General features: G+C 37.0%; 1 protein-coding gene across 1 annotated transcript in view; it reads right to left on the bottom strand.

Moving 5' to 3' along the window:
* LOC131228869 (cation/H(+) antiporter 15-like) overlaps positions 1-22,534 on the bottom strand; it is a 51,583-nt gene extending 29,049 nt beyond the window's left edge. The window contains exons 1-2 of the mRNA XM_058224718.1: positions 22,382-22,534; positions 21,057-22,046 (exon numbers count right to left, since the gene is read on the bottom strand). Of these exons, the coding sequence (XP_058080701.1) occupies positions 21,057-22,046; positions 22,382-22,534 (1,143 nt within the window). The remainder of the gene's footprint in view (positions 1-21,056; positions 22,047-22,381) is intronic.
* Positions 22,535-22,903: the final 369 nt, after the last annotated feature.

The following is a 22,903-nucleotide window of genomic DNA, read 5'->3' as shown; positions in this document are numbered from 1 at the left end:
GCCATTCAAACCTTATCTTCCACCATCAAAGTGAGACACAAGGAGATTGACTTTCCAACGGACCAAGAAGATCGAAGGTGGGTGCTTATTAGGATAGATTTTTCATATTTTGATGATTGGCCAAGTGAGGCCTACCGATTGATGGTATGGATCTCACTTTGGACCCTTGATGTGGCTGATGGACCACCTTGATCCTCATGATCATTCCATGATGAGGCCATTCTCCATGGACCCCATCGTGATGTTTATTTTCCTTGTATGGATAGGGTCATCTAGACCTTACATTTGGTGGAGAAAGGATCTCCACAGTTGATTTTCAGTTTGATGGGCCCACGTGTAATGGGACCCACTTGATGTATGATTGCTTGCAAGGGAGGGCTCATAGTGGCGGAGCCCTCCATCACACATATCCCATCTCTCTCCTTTTCTTTTTATGTGATGATATGTCCATGTGGCCCACCCAAATGGACCCCACCATAAAGCATGTATTTGATCCAAGTGATTTGTAGGTGGGGCCCACTGGTATATATGTCGTTCCACACCACCCAGCTATGTGGTGGCCCACCTAAGCAGGGCCACCTTAAAAGTAATTGCCTTGCCCAAAACCGTCCAACGTCTAGACGTGAACTGGGAAAACACAAATGTTAGCTTGATTCTTAAGCCTATGGGTGAGCCACTTATATAGGCCCCACCTTGATGTATGTATTCAATCCACACCGTCCATTTCATTCCTTAGCCCATTTTTGGCGTCGAGCCAAAAAATGAAGTCCATCCGATCTTCTAGCGGGCCATAGTACATAAAACAGTAGTTTCTACCATTGAAAAACCATTCTGCTTTTTCTATACACCAAAAAATATCAGATATTAGGCTTGTTTGGCTTGTCTCGAGCTATGGGAACCAGTGGGTGGGGTGGAATTGCCTGATGCCGGCCCCACACGTGAAAAACCTCAGAAAAATCGGTTTAAAAATAAATAATAAATAAATAACATGCAGCAGGCGCGGGCAGGTAGATTCGCCTGATGCCGGCCCCACACATGAAAAAGTTGTGTCATTATGGGCGGGCGGATGGCAGTGACCCACAACTCGTACCGTGGGCCCCACCATGATGTATGTTTAGTATCCAAACCATCCATTGGGTGGGCCCCTCCTTGAAGTGGGCCCCCTCCAAAGATCAGGCCAATCTAAGTCTCAGATGGCCCACATCACAGGAAACAGTGGGGATCTAATGCCTGCCCTTGACCCTTTTGGGTATCACAGAAGTTTTAGATCAATATGAAATTTATTTTTCCTACTCAGCCAGGTCCGTATGACCTTATCAGCGGTTGGATGGAAAATTTACATTATGGTGGGCCCCACATGGGACCCACAGAGATGTATGTGTTTGGCTCCCACCGTCCAGGCGGACGGTGGAGCCCACAAGTGATGTATGTGTTTTAGTCACACCGTCCAGGCGGACGGTGGGACCCCCTTTATGTGTTTTATTCACACTATCCCATGACAGTGGGGTCCATCATGATGCATGTGTTGCATCCAAGCCTTCCAACCATCTGGAAAGCTCATTTTATGGCGTGAGCTGAGGAATGAGGCAGATCTAGGATTAAGTGGACCACCTAGGAAAAGTAGTGGGGATTGAGTTCCTGCCATTGAAATTCCTTGTTGTGACAAAAGTTTGGATTATTAGGAAATGTGTTTCTTCCTCTTAATCCAGGTCTGTGTAACCTTATGACCAGATTAGGTAGAAAATAAATGTTATGGTGGGCCTTGAAAATTTTAATGATGGAAATCATTATCACCACTTATTTTGGGTGTGGGCCATTTAATATATATGGGGCCCATTGGCGTGACCCATTTGATGCACGTAAGGCGCATGTGATTAGGCCTATTTTGATACATTCTAAGGCCCATGGGTTATGACCCATTACAATGTACATAAGGCCCATTGGTGCGGCCCATTGATGTGGCCCACTTGATGAATATAAGGCCCATGTGATATGGCCCATTTGATGTATTGAAGGCCCAATGGGAAGTACCTAAGGTCCATTGTAATGTGTGATCTCAACATGGTTTAGTTAATGATATTTATGGCAGGCTATGCCTTGGGAGTAATGTTGGTTTGACGTCCACATTGTAAGGTAATGTTGGTTAAATATCCGCATTACGACTCTCCTTGGGGCCCATTGATAGGCCCATACTTGTTGTGTGAAGGCCGTCTAGGCCCATCTTTATTTTGAGGATAGTTCATCGCTTTATAACATGCTTAGTATAATTCCATGCCTCATGCCATATGCATCATATGTATTCTTAATATGAGGAATGTTTGATCATAGCATAAGCCATTAGGCTGAGACATTTACGGGACTCCTTATGGGATAGAGTACCCCACATGAGCGCATGGTACGAGCGGGATTGCTGCATGACTGTACGGTGTGATTCATGCATCTTGCATATGAGTGACTTGATCATTGTATGCCCTAGCGACATCAGGGTCATGGCTCCACAGGCACATCGTGGATGGCCGTATCGATACCGAAAATGCTTGGTTCTAGCATTGTGGGCACTTAAGATGTCCTTGGGTGAAAGTCCCAAAACCTTTTTGGTACCAGGAGTTGCTCCAATGTCTAGATCAAGTGGATACACGAGCGCCCGAGTGCTGAATACCAGTAGGCCGTGTCTCCCACTATGTCATGGTCGATTGGAAGGGGGTGTGGCCTTATCCGCCCGAGTGAGGGGGCTATAAGCTAGACTGAGTTTGACCAGCTCACAAATGAGTCCGGTATCGACGAGCCGGGTAGGTATTGCAGACTACTGGTCAGGCGGATAGTGAGGTCTATTCCACTTACTTGGTTGTGCAGCTAGGGAGGAGGCAGTCAGTGTGAAGTGCATTAGACCCCGGTGATATTTAGAGAGGAATTGTACTGATATATGTACTTGATGAGGACTGACATGCTTGCTTTGCATCTTACATATGACATTCAGCTACATAGGTCTCGCATCGCATGACCTTGGTATGACCGATAGCATTAATGCCTTGCATCATATAGCTTTGGTACAGCTGATAGCATTCATGGACTTACCGCATATTTTCGCATTACTCTAATATTGTACACTTGGCGCTTGCCTTGCACACACACTTACACCACCCTCTAAGCTTTTGTAAGCTTATGCACAACTGTTGCGTGCAAGTGGCATTGGATCACAGCAGCGCTGAGGTAGGAGCGCACATCAGACTATTTTGGAGTTTTTTTTATTACCTTGTATTTCCCTTCCCGCATTGTACTTAAAGTTTTTGATATAGTGGATGTGTGGTGATGTTGTTTTGTGACTTGGTTATGCTTGTGCTTATGCTCCATTACAAAAAAAAATCATACTGAAAATCCTCCTTATAGGATCTTAGGATCGGAATTTGGCATGTGAGTGTCGGGATCCGAGAATGGGGCACTACGGAGGCTGTCGGCGCCGGATTCGGTGATTGAGAATTTTGTGAACACGTTTTCCAAGTTTGGGGTGTGACATAGGCCACCACTATATATATATATATATATATATATATATATGAGAGTACATCATTACCGTAGATCATACTTAGTATAACTTCATGATTCATGCCCATGCGCATTATAGTATGCTTGATATGAGGAGTGATTAATCATATCATGTGCCATTGGGCGGATTGTTTTTGGGACTCCCTGATAGACAAAGTTGCCCCACATGAACGCTCGGTACTCACAGGATTGATGTATGACTGGATAGTATGACTCATGCATCTTGCATTATGTGATATGATCACTGTATGCTCTAGCGACATCAGGGTTGTGGCCTCCACAGACATATCGTGGATGACAGGATTGGATACCGAAAATATTTTGGCTCTTGCACTGGGGCGCAAGGGTATCCTTGGGTGAAAGTCCCTAAACCCTTATGGTACAGGGGGGTTGCTCCAATATTGAAATCGAGTGGATACATGAGCGCAAAAGGGCCATATACCATTAGGTCGTGTCTCCCACTGTGTCATGGTCGCTTGGAATGGGGTGTAGCCTTATCCGCCTGAGGGTAGGTGGTATATCTAAGCTGAGTTTGACTAGCTTATAAATGGGTCTGCTATCGATGTGCTGGGTGGATATCAGTCGACTATTGGCCAGGCGAATAGTGTGGTCTCTTCCGCTTACATGATTGTGCATCCAGTGGGCAGCGATCTAGTGTAGAGTTTGCTAGACCCCAGTGATATTCCAGAGATGAGCTGTATTGTTATGTGGATTCAGATGAGGACTGGCATGCTTGCATTGCATCTAGCATATGACATTTGGCTACGTAGGCCTTCATCGCATGACCTTGGTATAGTTGATAGGATTCATGCCTTGCACCGCATGGCCTTAGTGTGGCAGATAGTATTCATGTCTTGCATCGCATAGCCTTAATATGGCTGATAGCAATCATGGACTTATCAGCATGTTTCCGTATTACTCTGACATTACATTCTTGGCACTTATCTTACGCACACACTTACACTACCCTCTAAGCTTTCTATAAGCTTATGCACGACCGTTGCATGCAGGTGACGCCAAGATGTAGCCGACCAGGAGCAGGAGTGTGCAGCCAAGCTTTTAGAGTTCCGATATTATCTTGTATTTCCGTTTATGCATTGTACTTAAAAGATTTTGATTATAGTGGATATGTGGTGATGTTGTTGGTTGTTGTTTGTGGGTTATGCTTATGGTTATACTTATTATGAAACAAATTCATGTTAAAAATCCTCCTTATAGGATCTAAGGATCGGAACCTGATATATGGGTGCCGGGAGCTGAGAATAGGGTACTACGGGAGGCTGTCAGCACCGGATTCGGCGATCGAGAATTTTGTGAGCCCAGTTTTCGAGTTTGGGGCGTAACAGGCATAAAATCCCAAATAAAATTATTATTGATAATGGTACTCTATTAAAAAACAAGAACAAAGAGAAGTTGTGTCAAAATTTTAGGATTAAGCATTCCTTCTCAACACCTTTTTACATGTCAACGAACAGATTGGTGAAAGCTTTTAACAAACCAATAGTCAAATTTTTGAAGAAAGTTATCACAAAAAATTGAAAATGCCCTGGTTTGTCAATTAGCGTGAGGGTTGAGTCGGTGAGCCATGTGAGCCCCATATGAAGATCATACAAGCTATTGCCTCAACCGGATGTGCGTTTCGAGATCGTCAAAGGTAAATTCAGCCTCACATCCCATGTCCCAAAACACTCAGGTAAATAAATCCTTAAAAGCCTTAGAACATTATAGGAGTTAAAAGTCTGAAAACTTGTTTCTAAATAGGAAAAGTTTTTAAGTTTTCTGCTTAGTTCGATGACATCGAGCTTACGTCGATGACATCGAACACTCATGTTCGAGTACATCTTATGGGCTTCGATGACATCGAAATGAGACATTTTATGTCTAACAACCACATAGTATTTGGAAAAAATATTTGAGGAATCGAACATAACTTTGATGACATCGAACATCAGTAATCGATGTCATCGAGGGCGAGTCGATGAAATCAAAGAACTTAGAGCATTGTCCAGCAAAACTTCTTGAAAAATATTCTGACGTTGCTTAAGGAATTAAACGAGCTCCGATGTCATTGACATTCAAACCTCGATGATATCATGCAAGGTTCGATGACATCGAATATGGACAAGTCTGTGTCCAGTAAGCTTCATAAGAAAATCAACTGAAATGCTCGAGGAATCGAACTAACCTTCGATGGCATCGAAATTCAAATGCGATGACATCGAAACGAGTTCGATGACATCGAACTTGGACAAGGAAGTGTCCAGAAAGCCTTCAAGGAATATCTTTTTAAAAGATCGATGAATCAAACTGGGATTCGATGACATCAAAATTTGAAATTCGATGACATCAAATCAGGCACGATGACATTAAAGAAAGCATTCAAATTGTCCAACAAGCTCTTATGAAATATCACACAGATTGTCGAGGAATCGAACTATAATTCGATGATATCTGAAATTCGATGACATCGATCTCCTGTCAAAAAATTTTAGCAATGTTTTTTCAGTTGAGTTCGTATCATCGAACTGATATTGGATATCATCAAAAGTATACATTCGATGACATTAAACTCAGTCAGACACTAACTATTTTATTACTGTTGGAGCTTTTTGCCTTTTTAAGGAGAGCTTGTTCTTGGTTGTTGTATTAAGAAAAAAGAGAGAGCTTTGAGAAAGTAATTGCATACCACCTACCCTAAGCCCTTTTTCTCACAGGAGTTCATCCTTCAATCCACCCTCATCATTAATATTCAATAGAGTGGATTGGTGAATGAACTTCCTCATTCAAGGATCATCCAGCTACCATCTTAATGAAAAATCAATGATCCGGGATCCCTTGAATGCTTAAGACCTTGGAATCACTCCGTCTCTTCAATGATTAACATTTACTAGAGTGAATTCCAACAAAACCTTGACCTAACCCCGTCGCCTTACATTGGAGCATCATCAGTGTTGCGGATTAAGGGAGCTGAAGAATCTCCATCATCAAAGGAGAACGTCTTCATCAACATGCAGAACAGGGCTCATCTACTTATCTGTAAGTCATTAGAGTCCAGAGACCCTGTTGATCATTCCTTATGTAGGATTGGGTCACAGGTGTATCTCAAACCTTTCAAGCCCTCATTGGAGGCCTCCGACGGGAGAGTATGTTTGGGTGCTTAGTGTAGAACCTTTGCTCTTGTGTAGGGCATAAACTTAGGTGCTTAGTATAAGACCTTTGCTCTTGTGTAGGGCATAAACTTAGGTCCTTTGTGTAGGTCCTTGGCCTATGTGGCCTAAACCAGGTTCCTTATGTGGATCCTTAACCTGTGTGGCCTAAACTAGGGTCCTTGTGTGGATCCTTGACCTGTGGTCTAAACTAGGTTCCTTGTGTGGATCCTTGGCCTGTATGGCCTAAAACCTAGGTTCCTTGTGTGGATCCTTGGCCTGTGTGGCCTAAAACTTAAGTGCTTTGTATAGGACCTTTGCTCTTGTGTAGGGCATAAACTATTGTGTCCTTGTGTAGGACCGTTTGCCTTGTGTAGACATGTTTAGGTACCTTGTGTAGGTCCTAGAGTCAATCTTGTGTAGGTTGTAAAGGTTAGAGGTGAACCTAATTTGAAACCTTCGTTAGTGAAATTCGGTACACTCAAGGGTTAAGTGCGTCCACCGGGAGTTGAGTAGGCACATAGTCGAACCACTATAAATGACCGTGTTTTGGATTGATATTTACATATTCTTTTATTGTGTTTACTTTGAATGTTCACATGAATCATGATAACATGATTATCTAGAACTGATGAGAATCACATCCCATACACTTTCACATAGATAATCCATCATAGATTAATTATTATATCTTGTTTAAACATTGAGTAGTGTTGTGATTGGATCCTCCACTTAGCTTGGAAGCCATCAGAGTTAACTTGAGTATATCTTGATTTTTTTTAACACATGCACACACACCCCACACACTCACGCTAGTGGAATTTCACCACCTATGGGTACTCGAACCCTTGACCGGGTGTTGAAACTCTTGAGAGTCTACCACTTGAGAAAGAGTAAGGACCCTGAGTATATCTTGATTGTTGCAAAATAGATCAAGATTAGGATAATAAGATATTAAATTGGCATAAAATTTTATAAAGTCCTATTCACCCCCCTCTAGGACACTTTGACCTATCCTACATCAACTATAGCAGTCTACACTGTAATTTCAAAAATAAGCAAGAAGGGGATGAAAAGTTGAAAGAACCCTCGTGGGCCTATCGAACGACTCATCGAACAATGACAAAATCAACTCCTTATTCATTAGTTTATGGAGTTGAAGTTGTTCTGCCAATAGAAAAATAAGTCACTTTACTAAGGGTGACGGTACATGAGTTAATCAAATAAGACGAAAAATGCCAATATAATGTTAATGGAGTTAGATACTCTGGATAAGAAATGGCTAGCAGTGCAACAGCATTTATAACTATATCAAGCATAAATAGCGGTCCTCTTCGATGAGAAGGTTAAACACCGATCCTTCAAAAAAAGATACATGTTATTGATGCTTAAAAGTCCCATTGTGCTTATTGACATAATCAGGGACAAATTTGACCCTAAATGGGATGGACTATACATTATATCAAAAGTTTACTCTAATGGGGCTTATCGGGTTATGTATCAGAATAGGAATACCCATCGACAACCGTTTCTTAAAAAGATAATATCCTTAAGGGAAATGAAATTTTGATTATGAAGATTATTAATGAAGAATCTACCCAATAAAAAGGGGGCAATAGAGAGGTACACTCTGAAAAAGAATATTGGCAGCATAGTGTGATGGCAAAAGAAATGCCATGTATCGCCACTCTCCAATAAAGTAAGAGTGAAGAATGATTAATAAAAGAAAAAGTCAAATAAAGATATAATCTTTAAAAACTTCTTTAAAAAGATATGATCTCTGATTCTTCAGTTCCAAGGATGGTAATTGACGATCTTTTGAGACAGTAATTGTTGATAATCCTTCATACTAATGACCGACAGGAATTATTATTGCGATTCTTTAAAATATCATGAGGCGGTAAATTAAAGATGCAAGATTGAAGCCACTATGAAGACCAAAAAAAATCCAAATAGAATGACGTTGTTCTTACCGGGATAGTCACATCGGAGACATCTTTATCTGAGTAAGAGGCCTCGTTGTCTGGCTCCTCATAAATGATGTTATTTAGGATAGATTCTTTTATCTTCTTCTAAGGTATCCAAGCTAGTGAATGAAGTGAACAAGTGAACAAAGCGAGGGCGAGGAAAGGGAAAGTCCTCCCTCTACCCTTTGCTCTTAGATAGTCCGCCCTTACTTAATTTCTCATTGAATTCGAAATTGCAAGCATGATATTTGAATCCACTGAAGATGCAATAAGTATTTGTGATCAATTAGCTTCAAGTATGATTAAGGACTTTTTATTTACATCCATAATAACTACACAATTTGTTTGTTGGTTTGACGTGAAATTGATCTTCTTGTTTCTCGAATGGATTTTTTTTCATGTTGATTGAGTGTTGAGGGTCAAATATTGCATATTATCCCCCATTTACATCTTGTTTTTATGAACATGATAATGCTTAATATTCTATTTTACTCATGTTTGTGTTGCAAGGTCAATTTAAGAGCTTGGATTGGAAAGGGTGCTAAAAGCATGGATTTAATGCTTAAGAATCACCAAGATAATGGATGGATCTTAGGAGACTAAGATTGAAGAATTCACATGCTAAAGATTCAAGAAAACCAAATAAGGAATGAAGAGAATCAAAGATTTGAAGTGAAAAAAAAAAGAATCCTGAAATTGTCCTGAAAAAGCTCATTCTGAAATTCTGGGTCATTTTGTGAAATTGCACTGAGTGAAGTCTATTTTGAAAAATTGCACTAAGTGAAGTCTATTTTAGCAAACTGCGTAAATTTGAGGTGGTTTCTAGAGTTTTCCAACTAGGTACGAAAGTTAGAGTTTCACAACTATAAATAAGACTCCCTAGGATGTTCCTAGGCAGCTTCTAGGGTTTAAGGAGTGGAACAAAAGGGTGAAGAAGCCGTTGCCAAAAGTTTTTCTTCTTCTTCCTTAGTTGTTTTCATGTTTTTCTTAAGAGACTTTGGTCCAATCATGTCTATGGTTGGCTAAACCTCTTAGCTAGGGCTAAGAGGTGAAGCTTGTAACATGATGGGATGTTTCTCTTGCTTTAATTCATGTTTATCTTGAACTTTCTTTGATTTTAAAGGAATACTTTCAAATTTTAATGATTTATTGTCATTTAAATTACAATATATCTGTAATAGCTTTGAACATCTTCTTTTCCTTACTTTGAGATTGTGGGATTGGTAAATCTTGTTGTCGGCCATCATCCCATGGGCATGGTTTGGTGATGGAATCTCTTTCAAGTACCACAATTCTCCTCCTTTGAGAATTAGATCAATGAAAGTTCATATTTGCTTTTAATAATATATCTTTCAATTAGATAGGATAGGATTCCAATTCCAATCGTGTTACTTAAATCAAGTAAGAGGGCTCCCTGATCACTACAAGTGGATCCTTGGCACCCTAGTTCTCACCTTTAAATTCTTTGTTTTAATTACTCTATTCACAATTACTCTCTCAAATACTTTAGAATTAGTTTCACATCTTTTTCTAGTTCTAGTTAATTTTAGAAACATACAAGTTTCAATCCCTGTGGATTCGACCTTGGTCTTACCAAGATTATTACTATATCACGACCCTACACTTGAGGTTGTGAACAAGTTTTTGCTACCGTTGCCGGGGATTAACAGTTGCATTTTTTGGATTTGATTAGTTTTGGAATTAGGTTAAGATTAAGATTTTTCTATTTCTATTTTTAGGTTAGGATTTTTTCAGAATTATTTTATAAGCTAACTTAGCTTTTTATTTCTAGGTTTAGAAACTTTTTTTTATTGTTTTTAGAAACTAATTTACTTTCTAATTCTAGGATAGAAACTTTCCTAATTTGTTTTATAAACTAAAATTTTATTTTTTAGAAACTTTCCTAATCCATTTTTAGAAACTAATTTCCTTTCCTTTTTCTGTTTTTAGAAACTTACTTTCTATTTTTAAAAACTTTCCTTTTCCTTTTTTTTTTTTAGAAATAGGTTGCTTTCTTAGTTCTTGTTTAGAAACTAATTCACTTTTTTTTTCTCTACTACAGGATACCAAAATAGAAACGTTTAATTCGGTAACCTCTTTCTAATTCTCTTTCTTTCTATTTCTAGATTTAGAAACTTTTTAATTTTTTTTAAAAAAACTAACTTTTCTTTTTATTTCTAGATTTAGAAACTTTCTTAATTTGTTTTAGAAACTAACTTTCTATTTCTAGATTTAGAAACTTTCTTAATTTTTTAGAAACTAACTTTCTATTTCTAGATGTAGAAACTTTCTTAATTTATTATAGAAACCAGCTTCCTATTTCTAGATTTAGAATTTTATTTTTTTTAGAAACTAATTTATTTTTATGACCAACTTTTTGTTTTATTTTTTAGGTTAGTGTTTTTTCTGATTTATTTTTAGAAAGTAACATTGTTTTCTGTTTTGTAGGATCTTAACATAGAACTCTCCAAACTAGTAAACTCCTAACTTTTTCTCTACTTACTTTCCATATTATTGTAGGATTTTTCTTTTATTCTATTTTAGGATTATGGTTTCACCATGTATATGAAAGAGTGGGAACGTCAGTATGTTGAGATAGTTTTAGAGAATGCAAGAAATTATGAAGGGGTGTCAGATGATTATGTTAAGAAACAACCTATGTCTCAAAATTTTTCTGAAACCATCATCGAGAACCAACCAGAATACAATGCTCCACTAGTTAAAAAGTCCTTATGCGATCATAGGCAAGAGAATAATTACACCCCACAAATTAAGAAAATAGTACGTAATTGTTGGGGTTATTATAATTGTGAGAGTGAGAACTATTATCACCCATCAGATAAGAAGAAAACAATGAGAGATTATATTATGGGCGATAATATGTACCAACAAGCATCAGACTCTCTCACCTATGACCCGTACGACTATAATCAGTGGAAACATCAACATTGGAGAGATAAACCAATAATTGATTATAGTGACTATTCTCTTGGATCCCCAACCTTTGAAATCCAACCAAAAGCGATCCAAAAGGATTCACGTTTGAATTTCACGGACTATCAAGAATAGTTCAACCAACTTGTCGTAAGCATGATGAAATCATTGAAAGCGATTGAATTACGCCTCGATAAGGTTGAAGAAGCTAGGTTATCACAATCTCAACCCATTTTAGAAACATAATGCGAGAAAAGTGATCCTAACTCGCTTGTGGAGAATACTGAAATTGAGAATGAAGAGTTGGATTGTGTTAACAAGCATACGACTCAATTTTCCAAAGAGTTGATCTCGATGACTTTCCAAAAGAATGATCAAGAGACATGGGTGTCTTTCAAATATAATGATACTGACACGCTCTAGTCATATGACACACTTGACTTCAATGAGGAGGAAGAGGCTAGTTTATTCGAACCTCAACTCAACCTAGAAAAACAGTGTAAGGAAAGTGATCTCATCCCACTTGTGAACTATACTGAATTAGAAGATGATAAGTATTGAGATGAGAATCTTGAGTTTACAACCCAAGATTCACTGGAATCGATTTCAATTATGGTTTTGAAAAGTGATCACGAGGTATAGGAAGTTGTCGACCATAATGATTTACTCCACCCATATGACACACCTGATTTAAATGTGGAGGATGATCCTCTTCCAATCGATCCTTCCAACTCTTTTGAGATGTGTGTAGACCACTCCCCTGATTTAAATTATAATACAATTAGGGAGATGGATGAGTCGGTCGATATGACTCTGGAATTTGAAACCACCTAGTTAAGGCCATCATCTGAGCTATCAACCCTTGACAATATAGTGCCTCTACTGAGTAGTAACAATGAACAGAGTCTTCATATCAATACGCCTACTGATCCACAATCTATCTATGCAGGGTAAGGCGAGATGTATCTAGTGACAATTGATTCTCACCAAAATGAAGAGCAAGAGATCATATTTCCCTCTATTCAAAGAGAAGACGAAGGAATCATTGGGCATATCATCACAGACCTCAATGTGGAAAATGAGCCTCTCTCAACTGACTATCTCAACTCTCTAAAAGATCACTTGGCATATTTTACAGATTCAAATGATCCAATAATAAAAGAAATAATGGATGCCTTACAAAATAATACCTCAGTGGTTGTTACTGACTGAGAGAACTCTTATTTTGAAGCCCCTCCTTCCACAGATCTTGAATGTTTACTATTAAGGGAGGAGGAACTGAAAGTTGAACCGAAGCCTTAAACTTCAGAATTTGTTGAGATTACATCACCTACTAAGAATTTCTCTAAATTTTATCTACTTGTAGTGTCTGATTCACCATATCGTGCTAACTCTGAAACTTTTTATCTCAAGTGAATCATATGTACTTTGGTCACATCAGGAGATTAAAAGAAAACTTTATGCTGAGGTTCACAAATTTCTTTAAAAATTCATGCTCCGAGACATCCAAGCCTATTGCAAAAAGGGCTTTTGGATGATCTTATTGAGAAATCTACTAAGAAATTTATCAAGATATTGGCCGAAGGAGGAACCTTATGGTATGACTGAGTAGCTTTTCCCTATTTTCCTAGTTAGGTTTACTACTTTCAAAGAATTTAGGATTATGATAGTTTGCTTTCCGCTGTTTTAAGATAGTTTGTTTTCCACTATTGAGGATAATTTATTTATTATCTGTTAAGTCTTTTGTATTAACCCATCTTCATACTGAAATCATTGGAAAAGCCTTAAAAATTCATTCTTCAAGTATTATCTTTTCATCACTTCCCTTTTCTTTTCATTGCCTCTTTTACATTACATGCTTATTTCTTTTACATTGAGGACAATGTAGATTTTAGATTGGGGGTGTTGATTAAACAAGCTAATTAGTTTTTTTAGTCTTTGAGCAAAAATTATGAAAAATTGAAATTTTTAAAAAAATTAGAATTACAAGATGCTGAATGTTGATGCCTTATGTCTCTTGGAGTTTAGTCACTTGGGAGATCTCAAAATTAAGTCATTAATCCTCGATTAGAAGTTTTAAACATTGATTGAGTCATAATCTTACACGTCACATCTAGCTTACATAGTAAAGTGTCAGTTTGATATTGAATTGTTAACTTGTTGATTATTACACATGAAAGGAACCAACCTAGGAAATTTTTCCATCATGTTCGATGAGAAGAATTGAAAAAAAAGCCCAGTTAAAAAACAGTTGTATTCGAAAAGGCCGCATATTAAAGATCTTTAAAAAGATTAACATAGTGTGAAAACCATGGATGGAAAAATTAAAAACTGAAAGAATAAAAGAGGGAATTAACAAATGAACTATAAGATAAGTTTCGGTTTAGGTTTTAGTTGTCCTGAATGCTCTTTTAATTATTAATGTTATCATGAAAGTGAAGAATTGAACCTTTAATTATGATAAGTCTAGACTTCTTGTACACTCATGAAACTCAATGTTTGGAATTGTTCTAATTGGAGGATTAATGCTTTGAACTTGATCATGAAACTTACCGAGTGCTAGAGTTTAGGAAAATGTAATACACAGCATCGATGTATTTTAGAATTCTATTATCTGGATTATTTTTTAAAAACCACTTAAAGTTATAGAAATTATCCTGTGGTTCTTAAAATATTTTTCGCATACTTTGCTCAGGACTAGCAAAATGTTGGTAGGGGATTGTGTTGAGAGTCAAATATTGCATATTATCCCTCATTTATATCTTATTTTTATGAATATGATAATGCTTAATGTTCTATTTTACTCATGTTTGTGTTGCAAGGTCAATTTAAGAGCTTGGATTGAAAAGGGTGCTAAAAGTATGGATTTTATGCTCAAGAATCACTAAGGTAATGGATGGATCTTAAGAGACTAAGATTGAAGAATTCACATGCCAAAGATCTAAGAAAACTAAGTGAGAAATAAAGAGAATCAAAGATTTTAAGTGAAAAAAATGAATCCTAAAATCGTCCTGAAAAAACATATTTTAAAACTCTGGGTCATTTTGTAAAATTGCACAGAGTGAAGTCTATTTTGAGAAACTGCGGAGAGTGAAGTTTATTTTAACAAACTTCGTAAATTTGAAGCGATTTTTAGAGTTTTCCAACTAGGTACGAAAGTTGGAGTTCCACAACTATAAATAAGACTCCTTAGGATGTTCCTAGGTATCTTATAGGGTTTAAGGAGTGGGGCAAAAGGGTGGAGAAGCCATCATCAAGAGTTTTTCTTGTTATTCCTTAGTTGCTTTCATATTTTTATTAGGAGACTTTAGTCCAATCATGTTTATGGTTGATTAAACCTCTTAGTTAGGGCTAAGAGGTTAAGCTTGTAGCGTGATGAGATGTTTCTCTTGCTTTAATTCATGTTTATGTTGAACCTTCTTTGATTTTAATTTGATTTTAAAGAAATACTTTCAGTTTTTAATGATTTATTGTGACTTAAATTACAGTAGCTCTGCAATAGCTTTGAGTATCTTCTTTTTATTACTTTGAGAATGTGAAATGGGTAAATCTTGTTGTCAACCATCGTCTCATGGGCATGGTTTGGTGATGGAATCTCTTCCAAGTATCACAATTCTCCTCCTTTGAGAATTAAATCAATGAAAGATCAGATTTGGTTTTATTAATATATCTTCCAATTGGATAGGAAAGACTTTAATTCCAATTTTCTTACTTGAATCAAGTAAGAGGGCTCCCTGATCACTATAAGTGGATCCTTGGTACCCTAGTTCCCACCTTTAAATTTTTAGTTTTAATTACTTTATTCATAATTACTCTCTCAAATATTTCAGAATTAGTTTCACATCTTCTTCTAGTTCTACTTCTAGTTAATTTAAAAAATGTACAAGTTTCAGTCCCTATGGATTCGACCTCGGTCTTACCGAGATTATTACTACATCGCAACCCTACACTTGGGGTTGTGAACATTGAGCGCCTTCAATCTAGTGCTGAAACAGGGGATTTTGATCGATCGATCGAGAAAATTTCAAATAAATTAGTTTATTCTCTAGACACTTTTGAGCATGCTCAATTCGATCGAACATGTAGTGTTGATCGATTGGAGTCGATCGATCAATGGATCAGTCGATAGTCCACGTCAATTTAACATGAGTATACGATTTGTTCTAATTCTTATAGGGGGTATTTAAGTATGTTTGTAATTGGGAATTAGGAAAAATCACGTTATGCTAGAGTGAGGGTTAGGGTTTTGAAAGGAAATTTACTTGTAAAACCGAGAGTTTTGAATTTATAAGTTGGTTTCATCTCTTGTAATTTTCTGTTCATAGTTGGTGCCATGGTGTCTTCCCGCAAGAATTTTTTCACATAAAATCATATGTTCTTTGTGTTTGCTTTTTTTTTTTTTAATTGCATGTTTGATTTATTCTTAAGTTACTTCAAGCTGATAATGTATAAAAGGTCGTGCACAACAATATCCAACACACTTAACAAAGAAAATTATAACCCTAATTTCCTAAGATCCACTACCCAAATGGACCCCTCGTACTTTTTAAAACCAACGAAATGGGGCTCATAAGTTGCCATAGAAAATAGGCTAGATCTTTGAAAATTCTATTTGGAATGTAAAAATCAATAATCCCGAAATATTTTTATGCAACCTCAAACATGAATTATATAGTTTCAAATTTAAGGTTTACCTTTTGATTCTGACCGACATTGAGGATAATCATTTCAACGAGGCCTTTGGCGTTCATAAGCACACCAAGAGTTAACTCTTCGCGGACAGGCATTCCATAGAAACAGGCTATCAGCAGTGTACCTAACACATTTCCAACACACGCCGGGGAGATGACCAAGATTAAGACGCCGACCATCCAGAAGTTGGTGATCAACAACACATTGGTCCTAAGGCCACTGATGACGAAGAAGGTCGGCAGCATCATCCCATGTATGATGTCCTCTAGCCTCTCAATCAACAAGGCCCCCAGAGAGCCATTTGGTATAACTAGGTCAAACACAAAGGGCCCGAAAAATGCATTGATTCCAACAGAATCCGTTATGATGCTACTCAGAAATACGCCTGCTATGATGAAGGACAAGTAGATTTCATCGATGGTCTCTTCTTCTGGGGTCTGCCTTATGATCCACATGATGATGGGCTGAACAACAAAAATGCAGAGGAAGACGTAAAAGACCCTAGAGAGTATAAGTCACAAGGATGCGAACATATGGCTTTTGCTATTAGTTAAGGCAATGGCTAGAGCAAGTAACACCCATGCCATGAGGTCATTGATGACAGCCAATGATGTGGCAATCCTCCCGAGGTCTGTGTTAAGGAGCTTGAGCTCTACAAGGAGGTGGGCAAGAACGGGGAAGGCAGTGAAGGAGAGAGCAATGCCAGGGAAGAGTAAGAAGGATCCCTAGTGGATATTAGTGTAGTTGATGAAGAAGGATATGCCTGTACCAGTGAGGAAAGGGAGGATCATGCCCGAAAAGGCGACTGACATCGACTTCCGTCCGGTCCCCCATAGCATGCTTAGGTCCATCTCGACTTCGACCATAAAGAGGAACAACACTACCCCAAATTCACCACCGTCTCCAACACTGACATGCTCCATAGGGAAAAGAACAATGATGCATATGCCTGGCTCTGGCCCATTACTGATGTACCCAAAAGCACACCACCCTAACACTAAAAAAAAATACCTTCTTAGTCTGCATCCAATATGGTGGACCACTGAAAAAATGGTGTTAATTAATTCAATGCACATGTTAGCCCATCATCATCGAGTGGACCGCACAATGTAGATACTGGAACCGGCGTGATGATCATGGTAGTATGATTTTTCAAGCTAAGGAATGTTTGTGAGTGCACCCACTCAATGAATAAAGAGGAGCATTAACAAGAATGCCGGATCAGCAGATAAATAATAATTTGTGTATTTTTGTTCATTGATTCATGCGGTTATTATCTAATGTATGTGTTTAAAAAGAAAGAATGATGAGGTTAGAGAAGGCAGACTAAGATCTCATAGATGACCGGGGGCTGGCGAAGGGGCTTTAAAAGGAAGCCCAAGGTTCGAGTGGTTATGACGATGATGGTAAGTTGGATGATGAAGATAGAGATTATGTAATCGAAAAGGGTTTTCTCCTACTGATAACCCATTTAAAGACATCATTAATGTTGTATTAAACACAACCTTGCTTTCGGTCACCGATTCATGGTCATAAAGTTGGTTAGACACCTTCGATGCTTTTTCCATCCTTTTCTTCTCTTCTTCTCTTACCAAACTACTTTCTAACAATGACCACAGTAGCCACAGCAGCTGATGTTTTCTAACCCTTGTAACAATATAATGGATGTTTTTGTTTTTAAGGAAATGTGGGAGCACACCACCTGAAAGTAGGGGTGCACATCGAACCGGTAAAACTGTAGAACCGGACCGGAACCGACCAAATGGTTCAGTTTGGTCCAGTTTTAGAGTGCACCGGTTCCGGTTCCAAAAATCAAAGAACCGATTACATCGGTTCAGTTCTCGGCTTGGGGGTATGTAAAACCGAACCGAACCATGAACCAATCTGTAGAACCGAACCGCGGAACCGGATAGTGGAACCGAAATGAACTTGGAACTAAACGGTGGAACCGAACCAGGAACCCTTTAATTGTTTCCATATTTGACTCATGATTTATAGTTTACAATGCACCATTTGATTATTTTCATAAATATATTTTTACACACCTTATACAATATCTAAACCATTCATCAAATGGATCACAACATGAATGGACATGGGCTAGATTATAAAATAAAACATGCAATTGGGCTGATTACAAAAAGCCTAGAACCATGAAACCAATCCAGAACCGAATCGGTTTTAACGGTCTGATTCCGGTTCGATTCTAGGGTGCTAACGGTCCGGTTCTAGTTCCGAATATCTTAGAACCATTAGGAACTGTTCGGTTCCGATTTCACCATAGAACCGAATCGAACCGACCCGTGTGCACCCCAACCTGAAAGTGGATTGTTGTTTTTTAACCCTTGTAACAACAAGGATGGGAATGACGAAAATAAATGTTTCTAACACTTGTAACGACAACAAAGTTTCTTAACCATTCTAGCAATGACTAGAAGGATAGAAATAAAGGTATCATCGCCCTTCTAACAATAACAAATATATTCGCGTTGGAAAATCATACTTTTGATAGAGGTGGAGTGCAAGACTAGAGAGAGAGGTAGAGAAAGAAAAACAATGTGGAGAGAGAAAGGTATAGTGCAAGATGAGAGAGAGATAGACAGACAAAATGAGGAGAGAGGTGGAGTGTAAGACGAGGGAGAGAGAATGCGGAGAGAGAGGTAGAGTGCAAGATGAGGAGAAAAATGGTTATTTCGGTTGATGAGTTGACCGTTTTTCTATGACATTTTGGCCCACATGCTGAGATGACCCCAATAACAATTTAAACAATATAAATATTATACAAAACATATATAATATGAAATAACAATACGTGCATATTAATTACATTATTTGTTATATATGTATACATAAACATATTATATATATTAAACAACTATTAACTATTATATATTATGATAATTAATATATTATTTGTAACTACATCATCTTAATACACCAATATAATGCATATTAATATTAATATTAATAATCACATAATATTAAACATACAATAATACAATATTAATATCATATAATTATAATCAATTTTACTTATGCAATTATAATAATTACTAAAATACACATCATACAAACACATAAATATTGTTTATGATAAACGATTAATATTATTATATATTAAGTATACGATTATTATTACTTGATTACATTATTAAAAATAATATAATATATATGTATTAATAAATAATGAATACATACTTAATATTACTTATGTCATATATTATAATTTATATTTTTATATGCATTCAATTACACTTATTATTATTAATTATATTATTTTATTACTATAATTTAAATTGTCAACACTACGCTATACTTTATATATATTAGATGTTAAATAATTAGAGTTGTGTTACAAAATGTTAATTTATAAAATAATATTTATTATAACATTATATAAGAGTATAGTTAATAAATATTAAGAATATAAATAAAATATTAGGAAGTGTATAGTAAAAGATTAAAAGTTAAGTATCATATAGTATGGTAAATGTTAGAAGACAATTAATATTTTTTAAAAATATAATTAAATGTAGGCACAAAATAAGTAAATTATACAATATAAACAATTAAATTAAGTTAAATAAATATAAAATAAAATAGAAAGAAATCATGAGAGTTGATGCGCATTACGTGTATATTTATTTATTAAGAAATTATTAATAATAAATTATAATTAAAGTTATAATTAAATTGTAAATTTTATAGCATAAATAGTAATTTAATATTCAATTAATATTATATTTTTTGTACATATAATGTATACCATTCATGTTTCATTTTGATGGTGTATGATGTATTAATATTTAAATATATTTTAATATTACAAAGTAAATTATGTATATTTATATTAATATTATTGTTAATATGATTTATATAATAATAAATATTATTAGTGGTATATGATATATGATGAAATTATATTAATATTAATATGATGTTTGTTTAATATTATACTATTTAATATATTATAATTGTAGATATATATATATATCATAGTTTTGATATATGTTATATTTAATATATTTACAATTATTATTTAGAATATATAGTGTATATTCAAATTAATTAGTTTATTCTCTATACACTTTTGAGTAGGCTCGATTTGATCGAACATTTAGTGTTGATCGATTGGAGTCGATCGATCAATGGATCAATCGATAGTTCACGTTAATTTAACATAAGTGTATGATTTTGTTCTAATTCTTATAGGGGATATTTAAGTTTGTTTGTAATTGAAAATTAGATAAAATAACGTTATGTTAGAGTGAGGGTTAGCGTTTTGAAAGGAAATTTGCTTGTAAAAGCGAGAGTTTCAAATCTATAAGTTGGTTCCATCTCTTGTAATTTTCTATTCATATTTGATGCCATGGATTTTTCCCTGAAGAATTTTTTTATATAAGTTGGTGTCATGGTTTTTTCCCGTAAGAATTTTTGCACATAAAATCATATGTTCTTTGTATTTACTTGATTTTTTTTTCTATTGCGTGTTTGATTTATTCTTAAGTTACTTTAGGCTACTAATGTATAAAAGGTCGTGCACAACAGTGTCAAACACACTTAACAAAGGAAATTATAACCCCAATTTTCTAAGATCCGCTGCCCAAACGGACCGCTCGTATTTTTCAAAACCAACGAAATGGGGCTCCTAGGTTGTCATAGAAAATAGGCAAGATCTTTGACAATTCTATTTGGAATGTAAAAAATCAATAATCCCAAAATATTTTTATATAGCCTTAAACATAAATTGTATAGTTTCAGATTTAAAGTTTACCTTCTGATTCCGGCCGACATTGAGGATAATCATTTCAACGAGGCCTTTGGCGTTCATGAGCACACCAAGAGATAACCCTTCGCGGACAGGCATTCCATAGAAACGGGCTATCAGCAGTGTACCTAACACCTTTCCAGCACACGCCGCGGAAATGACCAAGATTAAGACGCCAGCCATCCAGAAATTGGTGATCAACAACACATTGGTCCTAAGGCCACTGATGACGAAGAAGATCGGCAACAACATCCCATGCACGATGTCCTCTAGCCTCTCAATCAGCAAGGCCCCCAGAGAGCCATTTGGTATCACTAGGCCAAACACAAAGGGCCCGAAAAATGCATTGATTCCAACAGAATCCGTTATGATGCTACTTATAAATATGCTTGCTATGATGAAGGACAAATAGATTTCGTCGATGGTCTCTCCTTCTAGGGTCTGCCTTATGATCCACATGATGATGGGCCGAACAACAAAAATGCAGAAGAAGACGTAAAAGACCCCAGAGAGTATAACCCACAAGGATGCGAATATTTGGCTCTTGCTATTAGTTAAGGCAATGGCTAGAGCAAGTAAAACCCATGCCATGAGGTCATTGATGACAGCCGATGACATGGCAATCCTCCCGAGGTCGGTGTTAAGGAGCTTGAGCTCTGTGAGGAGGCGGGCGAGAACGGGGAAGGCAGTGACAGAGAGAGCAATGCCGAGGAAGAGTAGGAAGGATCCCTGGTGGATATCAGTGTAGTTGATGAAGAAGGATATGACTGTACTAATGAGGAAAGGGAGGATCATGCCCGAAAAGGCAACTGCCATCGACTTCCGTCCGATCCCCCATAGCATGCTTAGGTCCATCTCGACTCCAACAATAAAGAGGAATAACACTAACCCCAAATTCGCCACCGTCTCCAGCACCGACACGCTCCATAGGGGGAAGAACAATGATGCATACGCTTGACTCTGGCCCATTACTGATGGACCCAAAAGCACACCACCCTAACACAAAAAAAAATACCTTCTTAGTATACACCGAATAAGGTGGACCACTGAAAATATGGTGTTAATTAATCCAATGCATGTGTTAGCCCATCATCATCGAGTGGACCGCACAATGTAAATACTGGAGCCGGCGTGATGATCATGTTAGCATGATTTTTCAGGTTAAGGAATGTTTGTGAGTGCACCCACTCAATGAATAAAAAGGAGCTTTAACAAGAATGTCACATCAGCAGATGAATGATAATTTATGTATTTTTGTTCATTGATTCATGCGGTTATTATCTGATGTATGTGTTTAAAAAGAAATGATGATGAGGTTAAAGAGGGCAGACCAAGATGTCATAGATAACCGGGGGCTGGCGGAGGGGCTTTAAAAGGAAGCCCAAGGTTCGAGTGGTTATGACGATGATGGTGAGTTGGATGATGAAGAGAGGGATTACGTAATTGAAAGGGCTTTCTCCTGCTAATAACCCATTCGAAGACATCCTTAACGGTGTATTACACACAACCTTGCTTTCGGTCACCAACTCACGGTCATAAAGTTGGTTAGATACCTTTGATGCTTTTTCCATCCTTTTCTCCTCTTCTTCTCTTACCAAACCACTTTCTAATAACGACCACAACAACAGTAGCAGCTGATGTTTTCTAATCCTTGTAATAACAACAATGGATGTTTTTTTTAAAAGAAATGTAGGAGCACACCACCTGAAAGTGGATTGTTATTTTTTAACCCTTGTAATAAAAAGGATAGGGATGACAAAAACAGATGTTTCTAACACTTGTAACAACAACAAAATTTCTTAACCATTCTAGCAATGACTAAGAGGACGGCAATAAATGTAGTATCGCCCTTC

This window comes from Magnolia sinica, chromosome 16 (genome assembly GCF_029962835.1).
Source record: "Magnolia sinica isolate HGM2019 chromosome 16, MsV1, whole genome shotgun sequence".
Taxonomy (NCBI): Eukaryota; Viridiplantae; Streptophyta; class Magnoliopsida; order Magnoliales; family Magnoliaceae; genus Magnolia; species Magnolia sinica.
Note: the sequence above shows the minus strand (reverse complement) of the source record. Positions and strands in the feature narration are given on the sequence as shown.